This window comes from Notechis scutatus, chromosome 2 (genome assembly GCF_049901735.1).
Source record: "Notechis scutatus isolate UNSWTSFEM ecotype Mainland chromosome 2, rNotScu1.2, whole genome shotgun sequence".
NCBI classification, from domain to species: Eukaryota; Metazoa; Chordata; class Lepidosauria; order Squamata; family Elapidae; genus Notechis; species Notechis scutatus.
Window position 1 is genome coordinate 177,592,370 of NC_142010.1, and position 24,192 is coordinate 177,616,561.

The 24,192-nt window shown below is 46.1% G+C and overlaps 1 protein-coding gene across 5 annotated transcripts in view; it reads right to left on the reverse strand.

Annotated features, from left to right (window-relative positions):
• LOC113420591 (PH and SEC7 domain-containing protein 3) overlaps positions 1-24,192 on the reverse strand; it is a 175,397-nt gene that overhangs the window by 104,350 nt on the left and 46,855 nt on the right. The window contains exon 1 of one of the 5 annotated variants that reach the window (XM_087957496.1): positions 13,389-13,513. The exons of the other annotated variants lie outside the window; for them this stretch is intronic. Coding sequence (XP_087813622.1) covers positions 13,389-13,447 — 59 coding nt within the window. The 5' untranslated portion in view covers positions 13,448-13,513. Of the gene's footprint in view, positions 1-13,388; positions 13,514-24,192 lie in introns of those variants that run through there. 5 annotated transcript variants of the gene reach the window in all.

Here is a 24,192-nt window from a genome sequence, read left to right on the forward strand (position 1 = left end):
CCTTTGATGTAGGCATGGTGATATCTTCAACAATAAAGAGCAAATCAAACTACATGTTCCCAATTTAAATAAGACAAATTCATTAGAGATCCTCTCTATTATTTGCACTTGATTCTGATTTTAGGTATTTGAGAGAGTGATAAATGTAAAGGTGCGTTTACCTTTCCCATATGCTAAATTTGCATTAACTTAAATTCTACAATGGACTACAAAATATAAATGGTGCAAGATATTTGCTATTAATGTAGTTGAAATGAAGATCAAAAATGTGTGTACAGTATGTTGAAATGTGTTGGAAAAAATAAAAAAATTCACTGGGGTATACTTACTTTTTCATATTTTAGACAGTTCCAGGTCCAAGGACAGTGCATTTGAAACAGCTGCACTTTGTACTAAATCTACATATTTCAGGGAAAAAACTGCATTCCTCAAGGGGGAATAATTTGACAGTGTGCTGGGTACGAATGAAGCAGATGGTGAGTAAAACTAAAAACAAAAATGGTCCAGGAACTCTTTCTCCCTAATATCTTCTTTCACCAGTCTTCCTAATATCCTTTTCTCTCCCTTCTAACTAGTAAGTTATAAAGAAATAACTAATTCTCATCAGAGAATCTGAGCTGACCTGAACTGTTTTGAAGCAGAATGTTGACATTTGACTTAGAGGAATCCTGAGATCCTAGGCTGCACACCCCAATATCATATTGTTGTCAAATCTTACTTATTTTCATTTAGGCAGGCATGTCCAGCTATAGCAACTGCAAGACTTGTGGACTTCAACTCCCAGAATTCCTCAGTTAGCCACAAAGCAGATTCTGGAATACTGTAGTTAGATTGATCGGTGTTGAGAAAAAACGCCTGCTCTAAAGCTGGCAACCTAAATTACAAAACTGGAAGGCAACCAGGTGGAAGCACTGCCAGGTTCAAATAAAGAGTAATATTATTTCAACAAATACGCTGAAATTCTTAACACTGACTAGAATTCATGAGTTACTTACAAAATAATAGAGGTGGGACAAAATCAAAATAAATACATACCACAATTTTTCCAAGAGCTATTTTTGTGAAACAAAAATCTGTATTGTCCTTTAGCAGCCAAGAAACTGTATTTTCAGACTCTATCAGAAATCTGTGGAATGAAAAGGATGCCAGAACTCAACTTTCCTCTTTTATCCAACAGCTTTTTGAAAGTTGTTACCGTATTTGCCGGCGTATAAGACGACTGGGCGTATAAGACGAGCCCCCAACATTTCCACTCAAAATATAGTTTTTGTTATATACTCACAGTATAAGACGACCCCCCCACTTGGAGGCATGCTTTTCAAGGCAAAAAAGTCGTCTCATACGCTGGCAAATACGGTAAGTTGTAACACTTGGGGTATTCTGGATATAATTCTTGATTGACACCCCCAACCCCTTTCCCCCAAACTTACAAAGCCACCAAAATGCTTTAGAGAGGCAGCTTCGCCTTTCTCAGGCTGGCACTCGATTCCTCTCCCTTTCTTTGTGACAGCCCCCGCGTGCGTGCCATCGGGACTCCAAGGGTGGGGGATGGACAGCTGCCAACTCTCTCTCTCTCTCTCTCTCTCTCTCTCTCTCTCTCTCTCTCTGTGTGTGTGTGTGTGTGTGTGTGTGGTGTGGAGGGTAATTCCGGCTATCTCTGGCCTCCGCTCGGTTTTAAAGTCGCTTGGCCGGTTCCCAAGTCGAGCGCGCTGGCCGGGACGCGGCGCCGGGTGGAAGCCCGGTGCAGGGGAGGCAGATCTTTCTCTCTTAAGCGGGGAGGGGAGGAGGGGACAAGAGGAGGGACGGGACGGGACAGGGGGCGGGAGGAGGGCGCCCGCCTTCTTCCACCGCCCACCGGACCCTTTTCTTCCCAAGGGGACCCTGGAAAGCAGCTCGGGAGCCGGGTGGCCCTGCCCAGCGGGGTCCCATCAGGAACTTCCTGAGGACACCCCCCCGCCCCAAGCACAGCCCTCCCGGTCTTTCAAAGAGGGAGGGAGAAGCGGGAGGAGCAAATTGCCGCCCCCGCCCCGCTGCCCAGAAGGAGGGGCGCCACAGTCCACCTTCACCACCTTCTCCCCCCACTCCCCGGGCCATTACGCGGCTCGGGGCTGGCTGGGCGAAGCGGCCCCGCCAGAGACCCTCCCGCTCCACCCCCACCCCACCTCCAGATTGGCCTCCGCAGCGCCCGAGCCGGGCGGAGGGTGGGTGGGTGGGTGGGAGGAGGAGGAAGAAGAGACTCCGGCTGGGCTTGAAGGGGCTTCGCAAGTTGCGGAGCTCCGCCCCGTCGCTCTTGCACCGAGTGACAATGTATTTACCGGCGTATAAGGCGCCCCCCACTTGGAGGCATGTTTTTTAGGGCAAAAAAGTCGTCTTATACGCCGGCAAATACGGTAGGTTTGGACAAGAAAGAAGGTCTTAACTTTTGGAACATTCCTTCTAAAAGGAATTCATTTCACGTCTTTGATAACAGCATTTTGGAACCTGTTCAGAAACTTGTTCTTCAAGAAGGTCTCAAACTACAAGCTTATCTTATTTAACCAAACACTTATTTCAATATGTTAAGTATATTTTATTGCTGCAATATTAATCCTTTACAATTCTGTTGTTTTAGATTTCCATGTGTTTTACTGCTGTCAATCTCCCAAAATTCTACAAAGAATTTCTACGATGAAATATAACTCTTTTCAATGAATAAATAGTAAGTGATTCACAAATTACAGACCAATCAGTTTCTGAAGTCATTGCATATATAATAAGTCCTTGCCAAAAGCATGTCAAGTGGCAAGAAGAATTTATATTTTCCTAATGTCCAAATAAGTACAAAAGTTTCAAGATTGACAAGGCAATTAGTTTTCTCAAAATATTGCTGAATATTAGATCAGTAATTTTCTGTCAGCTTTCTAAGGAAGAGATTCTTAATAGTAAAAAAAACAAAAACAAAACACCTGCAGTTAGTTAGCATTCCGCTTAAATTCCCCTTTCTTAATTTTTCAGACCAACCCCTATATTTTAGAGGAAGATTTAAAGTACTGTATAACAAATGCAAAATTAGTACAGGCTATAAAGTCTGTCCATTGAATTTTCACACCAATTATTTCTTATCTTTTTAATCTAAGCAGAAGTTTTCTACAATCATGGCATTTAAAAAATATTGGGGATATATTAAAAAAAAATCTTCGAGCATTGACATAATTGTTTCATGAATAAATTTAATTTTAAAAAGACGAATTGACTGCAAGAGGTTTGTCACTCCTGAAATAATTTATCTTTTATTTTCTTCCAAACAATAATATAATGTATAGTTTTATCTGAAAGTATTAACTCAACTCCAAAATAATTAAATTAAAAGAAGCAGAAGAGCCAGATCTTCCAAAATAGGTTTCAAGGATAGAACTATTAAATAGAAAAATAATAATACAGGTAGTCCTCAACTTACAACCACAATTGAGGCCAAAATTTCAGTTGTTAAGCAAGGCAGTTGTTAAATGAGTTTTGCCCCATTTTATGACCTATTTACACAGTTAAGTGAACCACTGCAGTTGTTAAGTGAAAATTGTGGTCTTACTGAAAATCCGTCTTCCCCACTGACTCAGAAGATCACACAAGATGGACACATAATGCCAGGACATTGCAACAGTCATAAGTACATGCCAATTGCCAATCATCCAAACTTTGATAACATGACCTTAGGGGTGCTGCAACCGTCACAAGTATGAAAATTGATCATTCACTTTTTTCGGTGTCACTGTAATTTAATTTAATGAACAGTCATTAAAGGAATGATTGTAAGTCAAGGTCTACCTGTATTTGACTGCATTTTCCCAGTTTAAATTATTTCTGAAGGTAAGAAAGTCTGAAATCTTACACAAGTCCAAAATTTAAGAATGCCTGAAGTTTTCAAAAATTGTTTGAAAAAGCTCGGTCATCTAATATATATGGCTCAACAGCACCTACAAACAATTCCAGAAACAGTGCTGCATAGCCATTCTATCTCTGTGAGTGAGTAATGGAAACTTAGCAAAGAATCATTAGTAGTATTAGTAACAGCAGCAGCAATAATAATTTAGTTTCATTAAAAACTAAAGGCTGGTATCACAAATTTATTTAAGAAAAAAAAAAAGAAATCAAACACACACAAATCTAATTCTTATTTCTCTGAACAATGCCCTCATTACCAGTCATGGAATGGAATTATGCCTGTACAGTACATAAAAGAATTTCAAAATTATACATTATATAATGTATACTGCCACCCAGAGTCACCTTGTAGGAGAAATGGGTGGCATAGAAATTTAATAAATAAATAAATAAATACATACATACATACATATATACATACATAGCCAGAAGAAACACTGTATCAGACATGTAATAAGAGCGGGCTATGGTCTTATTTAATGTACAATTGCAAGGGAAATAAAAGTCTTTACAATCCCTTTGGGACTGTAATCAGGTTGCAGGAATTCTGCAAAACTGTCTCAAAATTCACATCTGCGGTCCAAGTGAAATTTTTATTGAAAAGAATCATGGGAGAACAACAAGATCAGTGATAAAGGAGAAATTACTAACTGAGAGATGGTGATAGAAAAAATAGACTTGGAGAAGAATCCTATATTCTTTGCAGATTGCTCTAACGCCCAAATGAGTTATGCTGTCTGTCACCACTGAGACCCTAAATGTATTTAGATCTGCAGTCTTGATAGATGCAGGCAAACGTGTGATTATTTTTATCACACAGATGCACTGCTAGCATGCAACCACCTGTTACAGAAACAATTTAACTTCCGATTCTACCTTGTTTCTCCAAATTTGATCACGTTGGTTAGCACTGGGACACTCTGGAATCTTTCTCACAAATCGTAATAACGAGGGTGGGGGTGGTGGAAAGATCAGTAAGAAGACAAGAAGTATCAAATTACCTGACTTTGGAAACGGTCAGCCCATAATTACACTCGTATAATGGCAGCATTTTCTATCCCTTCAGCCATTCTTTTCTTTCCACTGATGGCTTGTCAGGCTGTTTGTTGCTTCAGAAAGACACACAAACACTAGATAAGGGTTTCAAGGTTTATAGACGGCGGGTGGACTGTAGGGCAGAAATTCTAACTTGAAACAATTTTAAGGGTTTCTTCCTGTGCTTGTGGGCAGGGCAGTTCCCTACAACTTTCCAACAGACCTGCCTCAAAAAAGTACAATATACAATGAAGTCACTCTTCTCCACAGACATTCCTTTAAACATTTGCAGACGGCCTGAAGGAACACTTTTTGCCTGGCTTTCTGTCATCTAGAGGAGAAAGGAGCTGCTCCCAAAGCATGCTCACCCAGAATAGGGAATATAATGTAGCTCATACTTTACAGATTTGCAAACTACTGCTTTAAAGAACTCACTTGCTGCAGCAAAAAAGTCTTGCCATTTTAATCCAGACTTATCTATCAACCTAATTTAGCACATATATTGTGCTAATGATCACAGTTTCTGCCAAGGGAGGGTAGATCCCTCTATTTAGATGCAATTGTTTGTTCTTGTCTTTTTTTTTTTACGGCAAAGAGCTAGAAAAATCCAAGTGAATCAAGAAGAAATAAAGGATAGAATTGGGACAGAATGGGACAACTTGCCACAGCCAACTCACTGTGGCCACCACACCACAGACAATTCTCTGTGGCCAACACCATGGGACAACTCTCCCTGGCCAACTCTCTGCGAGACAATTTATCAATTCAATTTGATTATATAAAATAAATTAAAAATGTTTCATTTTTTGTCACTCAGATTTAATTTTGTCCCTCTTTTTGCATCTTTTCTTTAATGATTCTATTCCATCATTTCTTTTGATTATCCTGCAATGAGTTGTCTCACAGAGAATTGGCCATGGCAAGTTGTTCCATGGCAAGTTGGCTTCAGCAAGTTGGCCATGGCAAGTTAGCTATGGTGAGTTGGCCATGGCGTGTTGGCCGCAGCAAATAGTCATAGACCGGGGGGAGTCTGATTGACAGACCAGCATGTAGGATTAATAGATTAGTGAAAATGCTATTAAAGTTGCAGACAGAATATTGCATTACTGCAAGAATGAGCTGCACTGTAAAAGTTGAAAAAGTCTAGGCCAGCTGGCTGGGGACTTCTGGGAATTAAAGTCCACACATTTTAAAGTTGCCAAATTTGAAAAACACTGCACTAAATTGAACAAAGCTGTGGAATTTCTCACAATTTTACTAAAATCTCACAATTTTGTAATTAATTGAGCTGCTTTTGCTAATTTTACCAGCTGCAAAAAAAAAAAAAAAAATTGAACAGTTGATTTTCAATTTTCTGCTGTTTTTAAACTGTTCCAGTTTTGATGCGTCTTTTGACTTAAACAGACTTCTCAAATACCAACATCTATTCATTCAATGTCCAACTTGAAGCTCTCATTTGCTGATTTTATTGCACCCTCTTCTCAAATAAAGCCAAAGGTTTAGACATAAATTTCCTCCACCAGTACTATCCTCACAAGAATGCTTTGAAATTACAATTAAATACATGTGCTAATAATTCAAGATCTATTTCAGTCTAAATATTCTCGCATAATTCGATTCGAATGAAAATGTTTAATTTCCCATGTAAAATCCCAGAAATTGCAGCAAGGACTTGGTATTAACTGAAACGTATTTAACTCATCTGTTCTTGTTCAATAGAGGTAGAAGAAAACAGGAAAGGAGATAACCCCACTTCTAACCTGAAGCAAGAACTTCAGGCTTCTTCCAGTTCTATGGAAAAAATCTACTTCCTTCAAGTCTTAAACGCTGCTATTCAAAAATAACAATAATAACAACACAGTGACTTTCCATCAACTCCATCTTTAGACAGAGAGCAAAAACAGCAGAGCCCAGCACTTTCTCCATTGTGCAAAAGTGCCTGCTGGTAGGCCAAAAGTGCACTATCAGCAGAATGTAGCCGAGAAGGCCTTGTGGCCAAGAGAGGGGAACAATACGAGAAATGGTAGAAATTGTATTACGGGAAAAGCCCACAGAGGTAATGGAACATTGCAGAAGTAAGCGGCAGCACCAGCTTCAAGTTTGCCTACAAAGCAGCTTGACTCCGAAAATCTGACATATCTTTACAAATTAGGAATCAGACAATACAATACAGGTAGTCCTTGACTTATGAAACATAACTGGCCCCAAAATTTCTGTTTGTTAAGTGAGTTGTGCCCCATTTTATGACTTTCCTTGCCACAGTTGTTGAGAGAATATCTGCAGTTGTTAAGTTAGTAACACAGTTATTAAATGAATCTGGTTTCCCCATTGACTTTGCTTGTTACGAGGTCTCAAAAGTCTGATCACATGATTCTGGGATAGTGCAACTGTCATAAATATGAGTCAGTTGCCAAATGTCTGAATTTTGATCGTGTGATCATGGGTTTGCTGCGGGGCCGTAAGTGTGAAAAACAGTCATAAGTCACTTTTTCAGTGCCATTGTAACTTAGAGGGGTCACTAAATTAACTGGACTACCTGTATATTGCTTAGCAGATTTGACAGAAGACCCCTTCCATACCTTGGCGAGTATCAACACTCGGAAGGAAAGTCTGCCTGGCAAACCAGAAAACAGGCTGATTGTGGAGAAGTCACTGCCAGAAGAGATAGGCAAGAAAGCAGAAGGTAAACAGACCGATGGACCTTAGGACTTGAGCCCTCTCCAAGCTCTTCTCACCACACTGACTGAGATACCCCGTGACCTGAATTTCAGCAGGCAAAGCCAGGATGGAAACTAGGAGGACCAACACACAATTTCTCAAGGCCACAATGGGAATTAAACTCACAAGATCTCTCTGGATGTATTACTAATCTCATCATGCGTTATTATAGTTATATACTGTCATAACCAAGGACTGGTTCTCAGTAGTTTATTTTACAGGTAGTGAGTGCTTGGTTAATGACCATTCGTTCAGCGACTGTTCAAAGCTACAAGGTAGTGAAGGTGAAGACCTATAGCTGGCCATTGAAGCTGCAGCTGTGGCAGCATCCCCATGGTTACATGATCGCTATTTGGGTGCTAAGCAACCAGCCTACAATTACATCACAGCATGACACGGTCATGAGATGACCATTTGCAATCTTCACTGCCAGCTTCCAACAAGCAAAGTAGATGGGGAAGCTAGAGATTGCAAATGGCAATCAAATGGTATCACGCTTAGCAACTGCACTGGCACTGCTATCGTAAGTCAGCACAATCATGTGCTGACCATGTTGCTTAGTGACAGATTTCCCACTCCCAATTATTGTTAACCAAAGATTATCTGTAATCAAAAGCACTGTCATAACATTCCAAAGAAAATCAACTTAATGAACTGCTATAAGCTCGACAGCAATTAAAATTAACCCTTGTGACATTGGAAGAGTTGGAGAATGCTGGATGTGGACTTACATCACAAGGAGCAGCGCCAAGAGAAGAACTTGAGGGAGAATAGCTAAGATTTGTTTAAATTCTAACTCTGGGCTAGGAAGTCAGTTCTCTAGCCTAGCGTGATGAAAGAAAATCCATAGGCCCTTCCAAAATGTCTGGAAGCCCTAGTTCAAGATTCAGGATTCAACCGTTTTATTCGGAGCCATAATAATTACACCAATGCACCTGGAAGTGAGATAGAGCAAAACTTCAAACAGGGTCTACCAGGTTCACCTGTTGAGGCCTTTCAGCCCCCAAGGCAGTTGGTCACCACCAAGATTGTTCTGTTTGCCTTGGCACTCCTCTGAATGGTGGTGCAAATGTCAGAAATTTGTGACAAAGGCACAAACAGGGAACCTGAACTATTGATCTCTCTATAACTATGGCCAGAGTCTTCCTAGAAGCAATAAGACTGTACAAGCGCTATTGTGTTGTTTTCTGCAAGTTGATATCTAGAAGCTCTGAGGAGATACCTCAAACATATATTTGAGGGTGAAAGTCTGATACTTTTTAGCTTATCTTCTACCAGCAGAAGATCAGGGGAGATGAGTCCACAATTGACAGGTTGAATGTACTACCTTAGTCTCACAGCCAACAAGTTGCTGTCCCCTGTGAATTGGCTTAATGTCAGGAGTGCTATTAATAGGCATTGGTAGGGTGGTTTCAAGGCCCAGCTGCCTACTATTATAAAACATTACAAAATTAAGTTTACCTCCTCAGACGCTAACTTTGGCTCCACTAGATCACATAAATTTAATAAACTATTACACTGACCTTCCCTGGGAATATATATACTTTTCCTGTCAGCTCTATCTACAGGGACCATGATTGCTGGCTGAACTTAACATAAAGTATCTTTCTGGTCGACAGAAGTTGGATCTGATAGTCAATTCAAAAAAGAAGAGCTTCATGTGAGCATTCTTCATTTGTTCCAAGGCAACTTTTAATGAGTTTTCACAGCTCTAGCAAAGAGGGCAATAGATATTCCTGCTCATGCTGCAATTGGTTCTATGTGCTGCACAATGTCAACATTGGTTACTCTTTATCCCGTCTAATCCAAAGGAATGTTGGAAAGGAATTATGTAAAGGGAGTCAGGACAACTGTTCATCAATACAATAACTCTCTGAAAACTGAAAAAGGCAATAGGGCCAAATTCCATGTGGAGGGAAGAGCCAGCAAAAGAAAAGTCAGGTTAGAAATGGTCTATATCACACTGAAGGCTGTGTAGAAAATTATTCCTACAATATATCCCTATGGGAGTGCCCATTAGATAATGTTTTGGAATGTTTTTGACCTCGTTCTAAGTCCTCTCTCTCTGCCCACCTACTCACATTATCCACAGCAGAGCATAGGTAGCTACCGTGTTTCTCACATAATAAGGCCGGGCCTTATTTTTTTGACCCCGAAAAAACGGCTAGGACGTCTTTTCGAGGGTGACTTAATTCTCCCCCTTGCATCCTCGGGTGGGTGGGCGGGCGGCGACAGCTTGGATATTCGGGAGACCTTGGGTTCGGGCCACCGTTGCTTTCCCTTCTCCCTTGCTGCCGCTGGCGTTGGCGCAGCCACGTGCGGCCAGTCAGGCTCCTCCCTGCAACCGGGCCCTGAGGAGACACTTAGCTCAGGCGCTCCCGTCTTCCCTTTGCTTTCGAAGGTAAGCGAATTATTTTACAAAGCCTCCCCTGCCCGAGAGGCAGCCCAGCCACGTGGGAGGCTAATCTCCGGGGCCTCTTCCGTTCCTCCCGACCTCCCTACGCTGCGCGCCTCTGCCGCGCCGCTCCCTTCAGCCCAGCGAGCTCTTCCACCTCAAAGAAAGGCCAGGCGGGCGGCTGCGGAGCAGCAGCAGCGGGTCTGAGCGCTCGCAGCGAAACAGCCACCACCCGTAGCCCGGCGGGGAGAACTAGCGAGGTTAGCGCCCGCCAGCCCGGGCGAGATTTGGGAACGAGGGGCAGGAGGGCACGCACACACCAGCGCTCACTTTCCCAGCTTTGCCCAGCCCTTACGGCTCTGGCGCGGCCCTGGCAGGATGAGCGGAGGGTCCGGTGGGGGCGCTCGCTGCCCGCCAGGGCCGCGCCAGAGCCGTAAGGGCTGGGCAAAGCTGGGAAAGTGAGCCGTGGGTGTGTGCGTGCCTCCTCCTGCCCCTCGTTCCCAAATCTCGCCGGGCTGGCGGGCGCTAACCTCGCTCGTTCTCCCGCGTCGGGCTACGGGTGGTGGCTGTTTCGCTGCGGCGGCTCAGACCCGCTGCTGCTGCTCCGCAGCCGCCCGCCTGGCCTTTCTTTGAGGTGGAAGAGCTCGCTGGGCTGAAGGAGCGGCGCGTCAGAGGCGCGCAGCGTAGGGAGGTCGGGAGGAACGGAAGAGGCCCGGAAATTAGCCTCCCCACGTGGGGTTGGGCTGCCCTCTCGGGCAGGGGAGGCTTTGTAAAATACCGCTTTACCTTGAAAGCAAAGGGAAGACGGAGCGCCGCTGAAGCCAGTGTCTCCTCAGGGCTCCGGTTGCAGGGAGGAGCCTGACTGGCGCACGTGGCTGCGCCAAACGCCGCGGCAGCAAGGGAGAAGGGAGAAGCAATGGTGGAAGGTCTCCGATATGAAGTGCCCCACCAACGCAGGCAGCACCATATCCGGGCATGCAACAAAAGTACTTACTAACGGCAAGCCGCCCCCCGCTCTCCCCCATTTCGCATGTTTAATATGGGGCTTAATTTGGGGGGAGGGGCTTAATTTGATTTTATGCCAATAAAACATGGTGGGGCTTCCTATTGGTGGAGGCCGTATTGTTGGAGAAACACGGTATCAATTTTTTCCCCAGCACACATATACATAAAACTACTAGTACAAAGTTGGAGATAATTCCAGCATCTATGCTGTGCATGCTTTCCTATCTTATTTTAGTGGAAAACAATTACCTCAGTGTATTTATTTAGCTGTGTATGCACACAGTATTTTTCCGTTGTATCTGAACCAGACTAGAAAAGAAGAAGTAGCTAATAAGTTTACCGACTTTCATTCAGACACAGTTTTGGGTTTACTTCCCTGATTCGCGGAACTCTTAAACTAGGGGTGTCAAACACAAGGGCCGTGGGTCAGATCCAGCCCGTGATGTGCTCGGATCCGGCCCATGGAGCATCCTGAAAAATGTAAGGGGCTGGACTGTGTGGCTTTGGTCTACCCAATGTGAAGAGGAAACATCGGACCAGCGTGGCTTCAGCCTGGTCTACCCAATGCGAAGAGGAAACAGGCCAGCAGTTTTGGGAGTGGCATCAAGGTGGCCACGCCCACCCAGTCAGCCACACTCAGTGAGTGGCATCAAGCTGGTCACGCCCACCAAGTCAGCCACACCCAGTGGGTGGTGTCAAACTGGTCACGCCCACCCAGTCGGCCACACCCACCCAGTCGGCCACACCTACCTGGACCCCCAAAGTCAACCACAGCCTGATGCGGCCCTCAATGAAATTGAGTTTGACACCCTTGTCTTAAATTCTCTAACTGAATACCATCAATTCCATGGCACTCTAGCCATCCAACTCACACAGTGACTCCAGGTGGCGTACAGCATTACCTAAGCAAGCATATCCACCCTATGACTCTGGAGGGAAGCCGAGATATAAATCTAACAAATAAATAAAACATAAACAATCCTAAAGTCAAATATCTATAAATACCCAATTATGTAAATCTATATTCATCCTGTAGGATGGATTTGAAAGAGAACACCAGAGATTCAAGTAATGCAAAGTTTCTGATTATATGACTTCACTCCAAATCCTGGCTAAGATCAAGTGTAATATCTGTACTTATTGGTTCAGTCAGATTATCTGAACTATTCCCCACAACAGAAAAGATGTGAGAAGACAATGAATGTTATGTGCTTTTCATCAAAGGTTATATGTTGCCACCTATCAGGGATGCTGCAATGGGAGATTTCCCACATCAGTAGGAAATTAAGCCACAGAGTTCTCTGAGGCTTTTTTCAATCTCTGATTCTAAAATGAAATTCCAAAAATTAACCAAATTTACTGAAAATTCATGCTGTTATACTCACACTGACATGTATCATTTGAGTTTTTTTACCTTAGACATTTATTTATTTATTTATTTATTTATTTTATTTATTTATTTATTTATGTATTTATTTGTCCGTCTATCTCACCTTTATTATTTTTACACGGTGCCAAAGTCAGCAACCTGTAAAAACAATAAAGGCGGGATATAAGTAAATATATTTAAATTGAACATATAAATATCCAACACACTTTCCTCCTCCTATTTTTACCACAACAACCACCCTGTGAGGAGGGTTGGACTAAAAGAAGGAGAGAATGGCCTACATCACCTAGCTGGCTTTCATAAGATGGGACTTGAACTCGCTGCCTCTTGCTTTCTAGCCTGGTGCCTTAACCACTAGACAAACTAATAAATATTTTGGGTTTGGTTTAAGTATGGTCCTCATAAGTATGGTCCTCCTAATGCCATAGATATCATGTATGTTTTTAATCTCTAAAAAAAAACACCAATGTGGTCATTTTATTCTATAGTCCGATTTGCTGAGCTGTAAAATATACCCATCCAGCTTGCTTACGACTCCCAGAATTCTGCCATCAAAATCCAGAGTTCCTCTCTTCCTTTTCAAGGGGTCTCTAATGATCCTCATTGCAAACAGAGTAGAAACCTTCCTGAAATAGCAGGTTTTCAATTCTCTAACTCCACCCAATGCTTTTTGTTGGATGTTGATGCTGCATATTTGGAAGCGAGATCACATGAGAACTGAACTATGTTTAGGGAAGTTCCTTCTTTTCAAAAATAGCCGTCCTTTCACCGAAAACACAGCCCAGAGTACGGAAAGCTCACATGCTGATTTCAAAACAGGCAAGGCCCCTTCCAACTTGTCCCTCTCCACCAATCCAGCGAAAGAATGCTGCTTTTCTAATGTCACAGCAAATACACTGAAGCCATGCAGTCTGGTTTTAGACTTACTGAATGCTGCCAAGGTCAATAGCTGATCGGCTGGCTGAAGAGAAGCAAGAGGAGCCCATAGGAACTCCTGGACATAACTTATTGCCTGTTTTAATTTCAAAGCCATGTGAGTCACAACGTGGTTTCGAGCCCCCACTCCCCGAACTCAGCCCGTAGCAGCTGTACTAGGCAGGGCAAGGTTGGCCCCCTTCTGCTCATTCATTAGAAGGATTGGATCACATTACTGTCAGGCATCATTCCCTTGTGGATCAGCTGACCTTCCCCACACAGCTAGAGCCTGGCTCTTGTTTGCACCAGACCCTCTGCGGCTTTGTGAGAAATTCCCAGGAGAAAAGTGGGAAGCTGGCACCTTGCCTACAACTTAAAATTATTTAGTTCATCAGTCCCTGGCAAAAGGAGAAGAAAACAAAACAAGATTGTGATAGACTTCTGTGATGGAAAAAGACAGTTTAACTCTTCCTTGCAAAGCTCTGGTGGCTTTGCTCACTTACTAGATTTCAAAGGACCAGCTGGTTTTGCCATACTGTTCCTCCTATGTCAGTACTATCAGTCATTGCTGACAAGCTTCCCGCCCCAGTTAGCTTGCAGAGTCCAGATTTTGCAGGAAAAAGAGTAATTTAGACTTCACCTCTGAGGTTTATTAAACCCTGGCACAGTACATCCATATTAAACTGAGGAAGTCCTCTATCTGAAACCATGCACAGCAACTTCTCTATTGAAGACAATTCTGAGCAACAGATATTATACTGCTCAGGACACTTAAGAGTAGCAGAGAGAACCCTGACCTTGCATCATGAATGTTACTGTATATTAAAGAACCAGAGATTCCTCAGTTTTAAAAACCAACCATCTAAGAGAGTAAATCTGATTTTCAAAGCTGATTTTCTTTTTAATAGGTATATTTTACCTGAAAGATGGATAGAATGAAATATCTCAGGGGGAAAAAAAGGTAAAGGTGAAGATAAAGGTTCCCCTCGCACATATGTGCTAGTCATTTCCGGCTCTAGGGGGCAATGCTCGTCTCTGTTACAAAGCCAAAGAGCCAGCGCGGTCCGAAGACGTCTCTGTGGTCATGTGGCCAACATGACTAAACGCCGAAGGCACACGGAACGCTGTTACCTCCCCACCAAAGTGGTCCCTATTTTTCTACTTGCACATTTACTTTCAAACTGCTAGATTGACAGAAGCTGGGACAAGTAAGGTGAGCTCACTCCGTTATGCGGTGCTAGGGATTCAAACCGCCAAAGTGCCGACCTTTCTGATCGACAAACTCAGTGTCTTAGTCACCGAGCCACCACGTCCCATATACAAGTAGAGAGCAGCTAACCAAAATCGTTCAGGAATCAGGAATATTCAGGCATTAATCATTACTTAGTCATGGATTCTCATTCAGTAGCCTTAGACATATAGCTAAACCACAGCGTTCAAATTTGAAACGGATAAAATGTTTTGGATTTGATATGGACAACTTCACTATAGAATAGGTGGATAAAAATGCCAAATTCAGTCGAACAATCTGGCAACCAGCCATAATAACAACACCCAGTGAAGCATGACCTTGATGTGATTGCGGGCTTGTTGGCTCTGAGGAAGATGACAGCTATTCCAGAGGTACAACCATAGTGAACAGGCCTTATCAGTAGAGCCAGACAAAGAATGTCTCAGCCATATTCAATGGTGAGATATAATTTAGAGAAACCCATTGCTGGGGTCGACTGCTCTAGGTGTTGGAGTTCCTGGACATCTGGGGACCAATCGTCTACAGCAGGGGTTCCCAACCCACCCAGCTGCAGCCCGTTACATTATGTCAGCCTTTTGGAATCGGGCCTTGGAAGCTGCTGGCAAGTACAGGCGCTCCATTTACTCAAGAGGCGGGTGTGCATGCCCACCATTTGCATAAATGGAGCTTTGTGCATGAACTTGCTGGTCACTCACACAGAACTATTCCCCCCCCCTCTGTTATGTATGGAGAATAAGGGAGACCAGACATCTGACCAGTGACTTCAACTCTTTAATACAGTGATAGACATAACAGACCAATGCTATGGGCAGCAGTAACCCTTTTATAGGGTTAGCTGCTGCCTTATTAACCAATGAAAATGTGCAACAGGTTTAAACTACTGACCAATAAGGACAGTCCCAAAAATGGCCAATCAGGGACTGGTTCTGGCCCAATCCCAAGTTGTTGTATCAGGACCAATCAAGTGTGCAGGTTTTCAACCCCTAATTTGCATTTAGGTTATTCATTTTTATTGATTCACAACACCCCTCCCCCTTGGGTTCCGTTTGAGGGGAGCTGTGATAAAATCCTCAAGATAGGCAGGCCGTTTGGTCTGCCTGGATGATTTCCGAGGCTCCACCGGGTTTTGTCTAATGTCCGGTTCCGGTGGAGCGTTTGGATGACCATTGTTAAGTTCTATTTCGCTGCACGGCGATTCCGTGCTGCATTCACTGTGGTTGTCTCTGCTACTGCGCGTTTCTTCGGGGTTTTGCAGTTCGTTTTCCCCCGTATCAAAGTTCCCTGAAGACATCAACTCCCTCCCCGCTTCACGTTCCGGTGTTTCGCTGGGCTGTAGGGCTCCCGTTGACCTGCTATTAGTTGTATCAAAGTCAATTTCCTCAATACTCCCTCCCCCTTGAGTTGGTGAACCGGGGGAGTCATGGCCGCTGGGTGGTAATCTCGATCGGAGTTGGTCTATGTGGCGTTTCCACACCCTCCCATCGTCTGTTAGCAGGCGGTAAGATCTAGGCCCGGTGAGGTAGGTAACGGTTGCGGGTATCCATAACGGGTCGCCGGAAAAGTTTTTGGCAAAGATTAAATCGCCTACCTTAAATTCCCGGCATTTGCTGCTGGAGCCGAAAGGTTTTTCCGGTGCGAAAGCGGGGTGGAGCCGGTCAAGGTGCGATCGTATTTTCCGCCCCATAAGAAGTTCAGCGGGTGTTTTGTTGGTCACGCTGTGGGGCGTGATGTGCTGCAATAAGAGGATTCGATTGATTTTCTCGTCGATGTTGCCAAATTCCATTTTGTGAAGGGTCTTTTTCACAAATTGTACCATGCGTTCTGCACGTCCATTCGCCGCAGGGTGCGCGGGCGAGGTCAGCGCATGGCGGATGCCCTGATCAGCCAGATATTGTTCAAAGGGCAATGCAGTGAACTGTGGGCCGTTGTCCGAGACCAACACGTCCGGAAACCCGTGCGTGGCAAATAGTCTGTTTAATTTATTAATAACTGAGTCGGTTGTAGTTGTGTGCATTCGATGAATCTCAAGCCAGTTAGAATAGGCGTCGACAGTAATCAGGAAAGTGTGACCTTTGGTAGGCCCCGCAAAGTCAATATGAATACAGGACCATGGTCCTCGGCGTTTCCCACTCGGTTGGGCTTGCTTTAGGTGGGCGTTGCTGACGTCCTGGCAACGTTGGCACGTAGCGACCCAGGCCTCGATTCTTTTGTCGATTCCGGCCACCAAGCATAGCTGTGTGCGAGTGATTTCATCCGCACAATGCCCGGATGTCCCTCATGCAATACCGCCAACACAGTCTGTTGCAATTTGCTAGGGATTACGACTCGATCGCCCCACAAGATACAGCCCTTTTGGGAAAACAGCTCAGTTTGGCGGGCTTTGAAAGGCGCCCATTCAGGTGCATTTTGGTCTGTCGGCCACCCCCGTTCAACCCAGCGTAGTATGTGTTGCAGAACTGGGTCACGTTTTGTTTCAAAAGCAATGTCTCTAGCCGTCAAGGGTGGTGCCTGTAGAGTTTCAATCTGTAGTGTTGAGAGGGTTGGGGCTTGATCCACAACAGCATCTGGAAGCGGTGTTCTGCTCAATGCATCGGCGTGGAGAATCGATTTCCCGGGCGGTGCTGCAAGGTGTAGTTGTAGGCCGCCAGGAATTCAGACCAACGGGTCATTCTGGGGGGACAATATATACGGGGTTGGTTTATTACCCGCAATGATCCCCAGTAGCGGTTTATGATCAGTGATTATTGTAAACGCACGGCCATAAACATATTCGTGAAATCTTTTAACTGCAGCAACAATAGCTAAAGCTTCTTTGTCCAGCTGACTATAATTTCGTTCAGCTTTAGCTAAGGTTCGCGAAAAAAACGCGATGGGGGCTTCCGCTCCGTTTGGTAACACGTGGGCCAGAATTGCCCCAACCCCAAAAGGTGATGCATCACATGTGATAGTGAGTGGCAGGGTCTCGTTGTACTGCATAAGTACTGAATCAGAAGTTAGCAATTTCTTTACTTGTTGGAAAGCATGTTGTTCCCGTTGTCCCCAAACCCACGTTGCTTTTTTGTCTAATAGTCTATGCAATGGTTCAGCCACTGTTGCTTTGTGGGGTAAAAACACATTATAGAAATTAATAAGTCCAAGGAACGCCTGTAGGTCTGCCTTGTTTTTTGGAGTGGGTGCCTTTTTAATTGCTCGTAATTTGTCTTCGGTGGGATGAATTCCTTGGCTGTCCAGGAGGTATCCCAAAAATTCTACTTTTTCGGTACATAACTGGCATTTATCTTTTTTTACTCTGAGGCCTGCATTTTGGAATCTTCGTAAAACCTCTTTGAGTCATTTTTCTAGGATGTCTTTGTTAGGTGCGGCGATGAGTACATCGTCGAAATATGGGACAACGCCTTTTATCCCTTGTAACAACCTTTCCATTAAACTCTGGAAGATTCCAGGGCGACGCTTACCCGAATTGGAGCCGGTTGCATTTAAATGCGCCCCTATGTGTTACGATCGTTTGCGCCTCGGCTGTGGTTGGGTCTACAGGCAGTTGTTGATACGCCTGGGCTAAATCTAGTTTGGCGAAAACTTTCCCGCCGCCCAGAGAATGGAGTAAATGTTGTACTACCGGTACTGGATAAGCACTCTGCTGCAGTGCGTGGTTTAATGTGGCCCGGTAGTCTCCGCAAATTCTTAGGGACCCATCAGGCTTGATAGGCGTCACTATCGGGGTTTCCCAACGGGCGTGGTCGGTGGGTTCCAGTACGCCCTGCGCTATCAGCTTATCGAGTTGTTCGTCGATTTTAGGTTTTAAGGCGACGGCACCGACGCGCTTAAGGCGGATGGGTGCTATTTCAGGGTTCAAGTTAAACGAGATTGGAGTCCCCTTATACTTGCCTAGTCCGTTCACGAAACGTCTTGGAATTCTTACACGAGTGCTTCCTCCCAATCGACGCTTTCGGCCTTGTGGACTCCAGCTACAGTGATTCCGAGCGGCCTGAACCATTGTAGGCCTAGAAGACTAGGCCTGTCTCGATCCACGACAGTCAGTGGTAGTGCGACGGTGCGGTCCTTGAATGAGACCTGGAATCTGCGGGACCCGACGACGGGAATTCGGTTGCCCTGATAGTCTTTGAGTATAACCCTCTGAGGGTTAAGGTCTTGGCGGCGAATCGTTGGAAGGAGCTGTTGGAGCGTTTTCCACGACACCATCGAGAGGGAAGATCCCGAGTCTACCTCCATCACGCAAGGTTTGTTTTCGATGGCGACCTTTACTCGGATTTTCCCAGCATCAAGGAATGTGGCGTGGCCTATGGTGATTGTTTGGTGGGTCTCTTCCCGCCTGGTTTCTTCACACCTGGTGGAAGTGGTGGACGGCTTGTTTCTGTAGGAGTGGTTCAATTTTTCTCGGTGTGTGCCGAAGAATCCTGAAGACTGGAATTCGGCCTGTCGGGGTTTGGAGTTCTGTTTGCTCCTGCAAACCTTTGCGATGTGACCGCGTCTCCGCAATGGCGGCAAAGTGCGTCAAGGAATTTGCAGCCGGATCGTGGGTGATTTGCTCCACAGCCGGCACACGGTCGAAATGAGTGTTGTGAGGACTGGTCTCTCTCCGTTCGAAGTCGGTTGACCTCTTCCTCATCGCTGTCGGATGGGGACTCTAGGTCTTCGTGGTGAGTTGATACCGGGTGTCTCTCTGTGCGGCGAGGTATCAGTGGCGAGTTTACGTGGCGGTGCATTGGTGCGGCGCATTCGGGCTGCCGACTTCTTAGTTGCCTCTGCTGCCGAGGCTTCTTTAAGGGCATCGGTGAGGCTGATGTCCCCCTTAGCCATAATTTTACTCTGGATCGTGCCGTCTTCTAGGCCCAGAACCAAGCGATCCCGGAGAGCTTCTTCTAAGTCTGCGAATCCGCAGAGGCCTCCAAGGTTTCGGAGGTCCGCGATATAATCAGCAAGGCTTTCACCTTTCTGTTGGTCCCTCCGGTAATATTCGTGTCTTCGGACTAAGGTTGGTACGGCGGGTGCATAGTGAACCCGTAGTAAAGGCTCGAGGGCGTCCCAGTCCATCTCTTTTACCTCTGCTGGCTTGGCAAGTGACTTTGCCATTTTAAACACGGTTGGTCCACAATGCGTTAGAAAGATAGCTCTTTTTGCCGGTTGTCACATCTTTCAAATTGTTGGTTTCCAGAAACATCTGGAACCGATCCATGTAGGCCTCCCAGTCTTCGGTCTCTGGATTGAATGGAGCGGGTGGTACGGCACCGCTGGCCATGTTGCCGTTGATGGTGCGTGTTCGACCACGTGCTCTGTTAGTTGCTCTGTAGATTAGTCAGCTCTTCGGTCTCCGTATTCCACCTTCGTCGCCAGTGTTACGTTTGGAGAATAAGGGAGACCAGACATCTGACCAGTGACTTCAACTCTTTAATACAGTGATAGACATAACAGACCAATGCTATGGGCAGCAGTAACCCTTTTATAGGGTTAGCTGCTGCCTTATTAACCAATGAAAATGTGCAACAGGTTTAAACTACTGACCAATAAGGACAGTCCCAAAAATGGCCAATCAGGGACTGGTTCTGGCCCAATCCCAAGTTGTTGTATCAGGACCAATCAAGTGTGCAGGTTTTCAACCCCTAATTTGCATTTAGGTTATTCATTTTTATTGATTCACAACACCCTCCACTATACAAAGCTGTAAAGATTGGGGAACTTTGGGCTACAGGAATGTTGGTTGAGCAACCAGGGCCAGTAGCTGCAGGTGGATTATCTGTCACAAATATACAAAGACTGAAAAGAAATAAATAATCATCTATTATTATAAATCAAATCCAAGGAGAATATCCAAAAAGAACACCCAGAATCAAAAATAACAGAACAGAGGCTAGCAGATCTATGGGGGACGAGCGGTCTGCCACCTCCAAGTGGTGTCCCCTGGATGCGCGAAGCCGTTAAACGCTGACCGTAACTGAGAGCAGACCCTCCGACGACAGGCCCACGCGACAGGCCGGCTGGAGTACTCAAATGCCGCATCAACATGGTGGAAACGTCCACTACTGAACACCGCCCAATGCTACCACGTTCGGGGGAACCGGCGGGCGCAGGAGACCATTGGCCTGCGTCAAAAATCAACGAAATGGTCCACGCGGAAAGCACAGCGCACTTGCACTGTGTGAGAAAGCTATGACGGCCGCGTCCGGGTCCGACGCGCACGGAGACTACCCGATCCGTGTGAAAAATCGCAAGCGGGGAACAGAGGATTGCCAGACGCTCAAGGTGGCCACCTGGAACGTGGATTCGCTGACTGGACGCTCGACCGAGATCGTCAGGGCCATGCGGGACAGGAAGCTGGACATCTGCTGCCTCCAGGAAACTCGCTGGAAGGGCAACAAGGCTACGACTATAGACGGCTATAAGATCATATACACCAGCTGTAAGGAAAACCGCGGCGGTGTAGCTGTGGTTGTCAGTCCCAGCTGGCAAAGCTCCGTTGCAGAAGTTAAGCGCCTCACAGAACGACTGATGATAATCGTCGTAGCGACCGAGAGGCAGCGCCTACACATCTTGTCTGCCTACGCCCCTCAGACCGGATGTCACGAGGAGGAGAAGGATACCTTCTGGGAACTGCTCGACATCCAACTCAGGCAGATCCCATATGAAGACGACATCATCATCTCTGGCGACCTGAATGGTCATGTAGGGCGGGACAAAAACGGACACCAGTGCCACGGTGGGCACGGCACAGGTGATATGAATGAGAATGGCCAGAGGATCCTGGACTTTGCCGACTCCCATGATATGACCATCACGAACACCTGCTTCATTAGGCGAGAACCCCAACTCCTCACCTACCATAGCAGAAATGGGAACCACCACACACAGATCGACTACATCATCGTACGACGAAGAGCCGCTAAAAGCGTGCTCAACGCCAAGGTGTACCCGTGCAGATCGAGCAGTCAGCACAGGCCGCTGATGGCGAAGATCAGGATCAGCAAGCCCAAGACCAAGATTGACAAAAAGAATGCAGACCAGCCACGAATCAAGTGGTGGAACCAGAAGAAGATGGCGGGACCCCTCATCAAACCGGAGCAGTTCCTGCAGATGGTCGACGGGCCACAGGAAGCGTGGTCCATGCTGAAGAGCACTGTTCACACTGCCGGCTGCCAACAGCTTGGTTGTACCAAGCCAGGACAGAGACGCATCGAGCGAGATACATGGCTCTGGACACCGGAAGTACAAGATGCCGTGCACCTGAAGAAACGGCTCTACAAGGCCTTTCTTCAGGACAAGACCAGCGAGAAGCTCTGCGAGTACAAGGCGGCCAAAAAGGCAGCCAAGAAAGCAGTAGCGACAGCCAGAAGCTCCCACTACGACGACATCTATGAGAAGCTGAACACGCGAGAAGGCGAGAATGAGATCTACCGCCTAGCCAAAAGCAGACACAGGAAGACCCTGGACCTTGACCAGTTTCATGGGATCAACGACGAAAGGGAAATTTGATCGTCAACCCCAGAGGCGCTGCCAAGAGGTGGCGGCAATACTTCGAGAAGATCTCCACCGAGGAGTTCCCACACCCACGAACCCGCGAGGTGACCCGTCGAAGGCCCAGTCTCAGGCATTCACGCCAGCGAGGTCACCGGCGCCATCAAGGCCATGAAAAAGCGGTAAGGCAACAGGACCAGGCGACATCCCTGCCGACTTCTGGAAAAAGGCACTACCGGGCTCGGCATTGTGGCTGTGCGAGCTGTTCAACAACATCGTCTCCACGGGAATAGTGCCACACGACTGGTACCGCAGCACCACTGTTCCGATCTGGAAGGGAAAGGGCAGCCCAGCGGACTGCTCCAACTACAGAACCGGTCAGGTTACTGTCACACACTATGAAGATCTTGAACGCATCCTCGATAAGCGCATTCGGGACATCGTCGACATCAGCGTCAACCAGGCGGATTCATCAAGAACTGCGGCACCACCGATGCCATCTTCGGTGTGCGGATGCTGATGGAGGCTCACAGAGAGAAGAAAATCCCGCTCCACACCGCCTTCTTGGACTTGGAAAAGGCCTTCGACCGAGTCCGCCTGCGATCTCATCTGGTACGCACTGCGAGATCACGGCGTGCCCGAGCTACTCGTACAATGGGTCCAACTCCTATACAGATGTCACAAAAGCCGTGTAAAAGCGGCAGCTGGGATATCAGAGGAGTTCAATATCACCATCGGCGTACACCAGGGCTCTGCTCTCTCACCACTGCTGTTCATTCTGGTGATGGACACAATTACACCACGACCTGCACACGCCCGCCCCATGGACGCTGCTCTCGCCGATGATGTGTTCCTGGCCAACCTGCGCAAGGCTGAACTCGAGCACCTAGTCCAACAGTGGCACGACCGCCTCGAGCAGTTCGGGCTCGGTTGAACCTAAAGAAGTCCGAATACCTGACCACTGACAACGAAGCGACAGGCTCCATCCACGTGAATGGGCAGGAGCTACCGCGCGCCTCCACCTTCAAGTACCTGGGAACTACTCTTGGGGAAGAAGGCCTACTACAAACTGAGGTGGCAGCCAGGATCAACGCAGCGTGGGGCAAATGGAAGTCCGTCACGGGTGTCCTCTGTGACAAGATGCCGATGCGCCTGAAGGCGAAAATCTATAACTCTGTGGTGCGCCCCGTGGCCATATACGGCGCAGAGTGCTGGCCGATGACCAAAGAAGTCGAAAGCAGACTCCAGACAATGGAGATGCGAATGCTCCGATGGTCGGTAGGCCTCACCCTACTCGATCGCGTCAGGAATGAAGAAGTGCGCAGACGGTTCAACGTCGTGCCCATCCCCACGGTCATGAGGCAGTCCCGGCTACGATGGTTCGGCCATGTGAGTCGCGCCAAGGAAGAATCCATCATCAAATCTGCGATGAAGGTGATTGCCGGAGGAGCGAGACCGCGTGGTAGACCTAAGCAACGCTGGATGGACACGATCAAGGCCGATCTAGAGATTGCGAAGGCAGACCCGACATACGTGGCAGACAGAGAGGCGTGGAAGCAGTACTCAAGGACATTAGCGGACCTCGCCAGAGCGCGAGACAAACGCTGAAGAAAAAGAAGAAAAAGAAGAAGGCTAGCAGATCTATGTTGCTTTATAATACAAAATAAATTATTCAGAGAAGCAGAAGTGGAAGAACTGCAAAGGTCTATCCAGGGCAAAGAAATCAGTCTTGCCACAAAAATTAGTTCAGACTGTAGGCGCCAAGCCAGGAAGAATTGGTAAGAAGAAGCTAGTATAGCTACTGAATAATTTTCATTCCCAAAGCAGGCACCCTGCCCTCTGCCTTCCCCTCAGAAAGAACAAAGCTCTCTAACAAAAAAAAGAATCAAAACAAACAATAACTAAGCATTTATAACAGCGCAAAACAACAAATAAGGTTTCCTGCATTGAAGCTTGTTCCAAAGAAACAGCCAGCGTAAGTATTAAAAATGCAATACTGTAACATCAAATATTAGCACTGGCTCACTGCAAGAAACAAATCAACTAATGTACAACATGGCTGCAGTTGTAAGTGAGTATCTGGGGTGCAAAATTAAC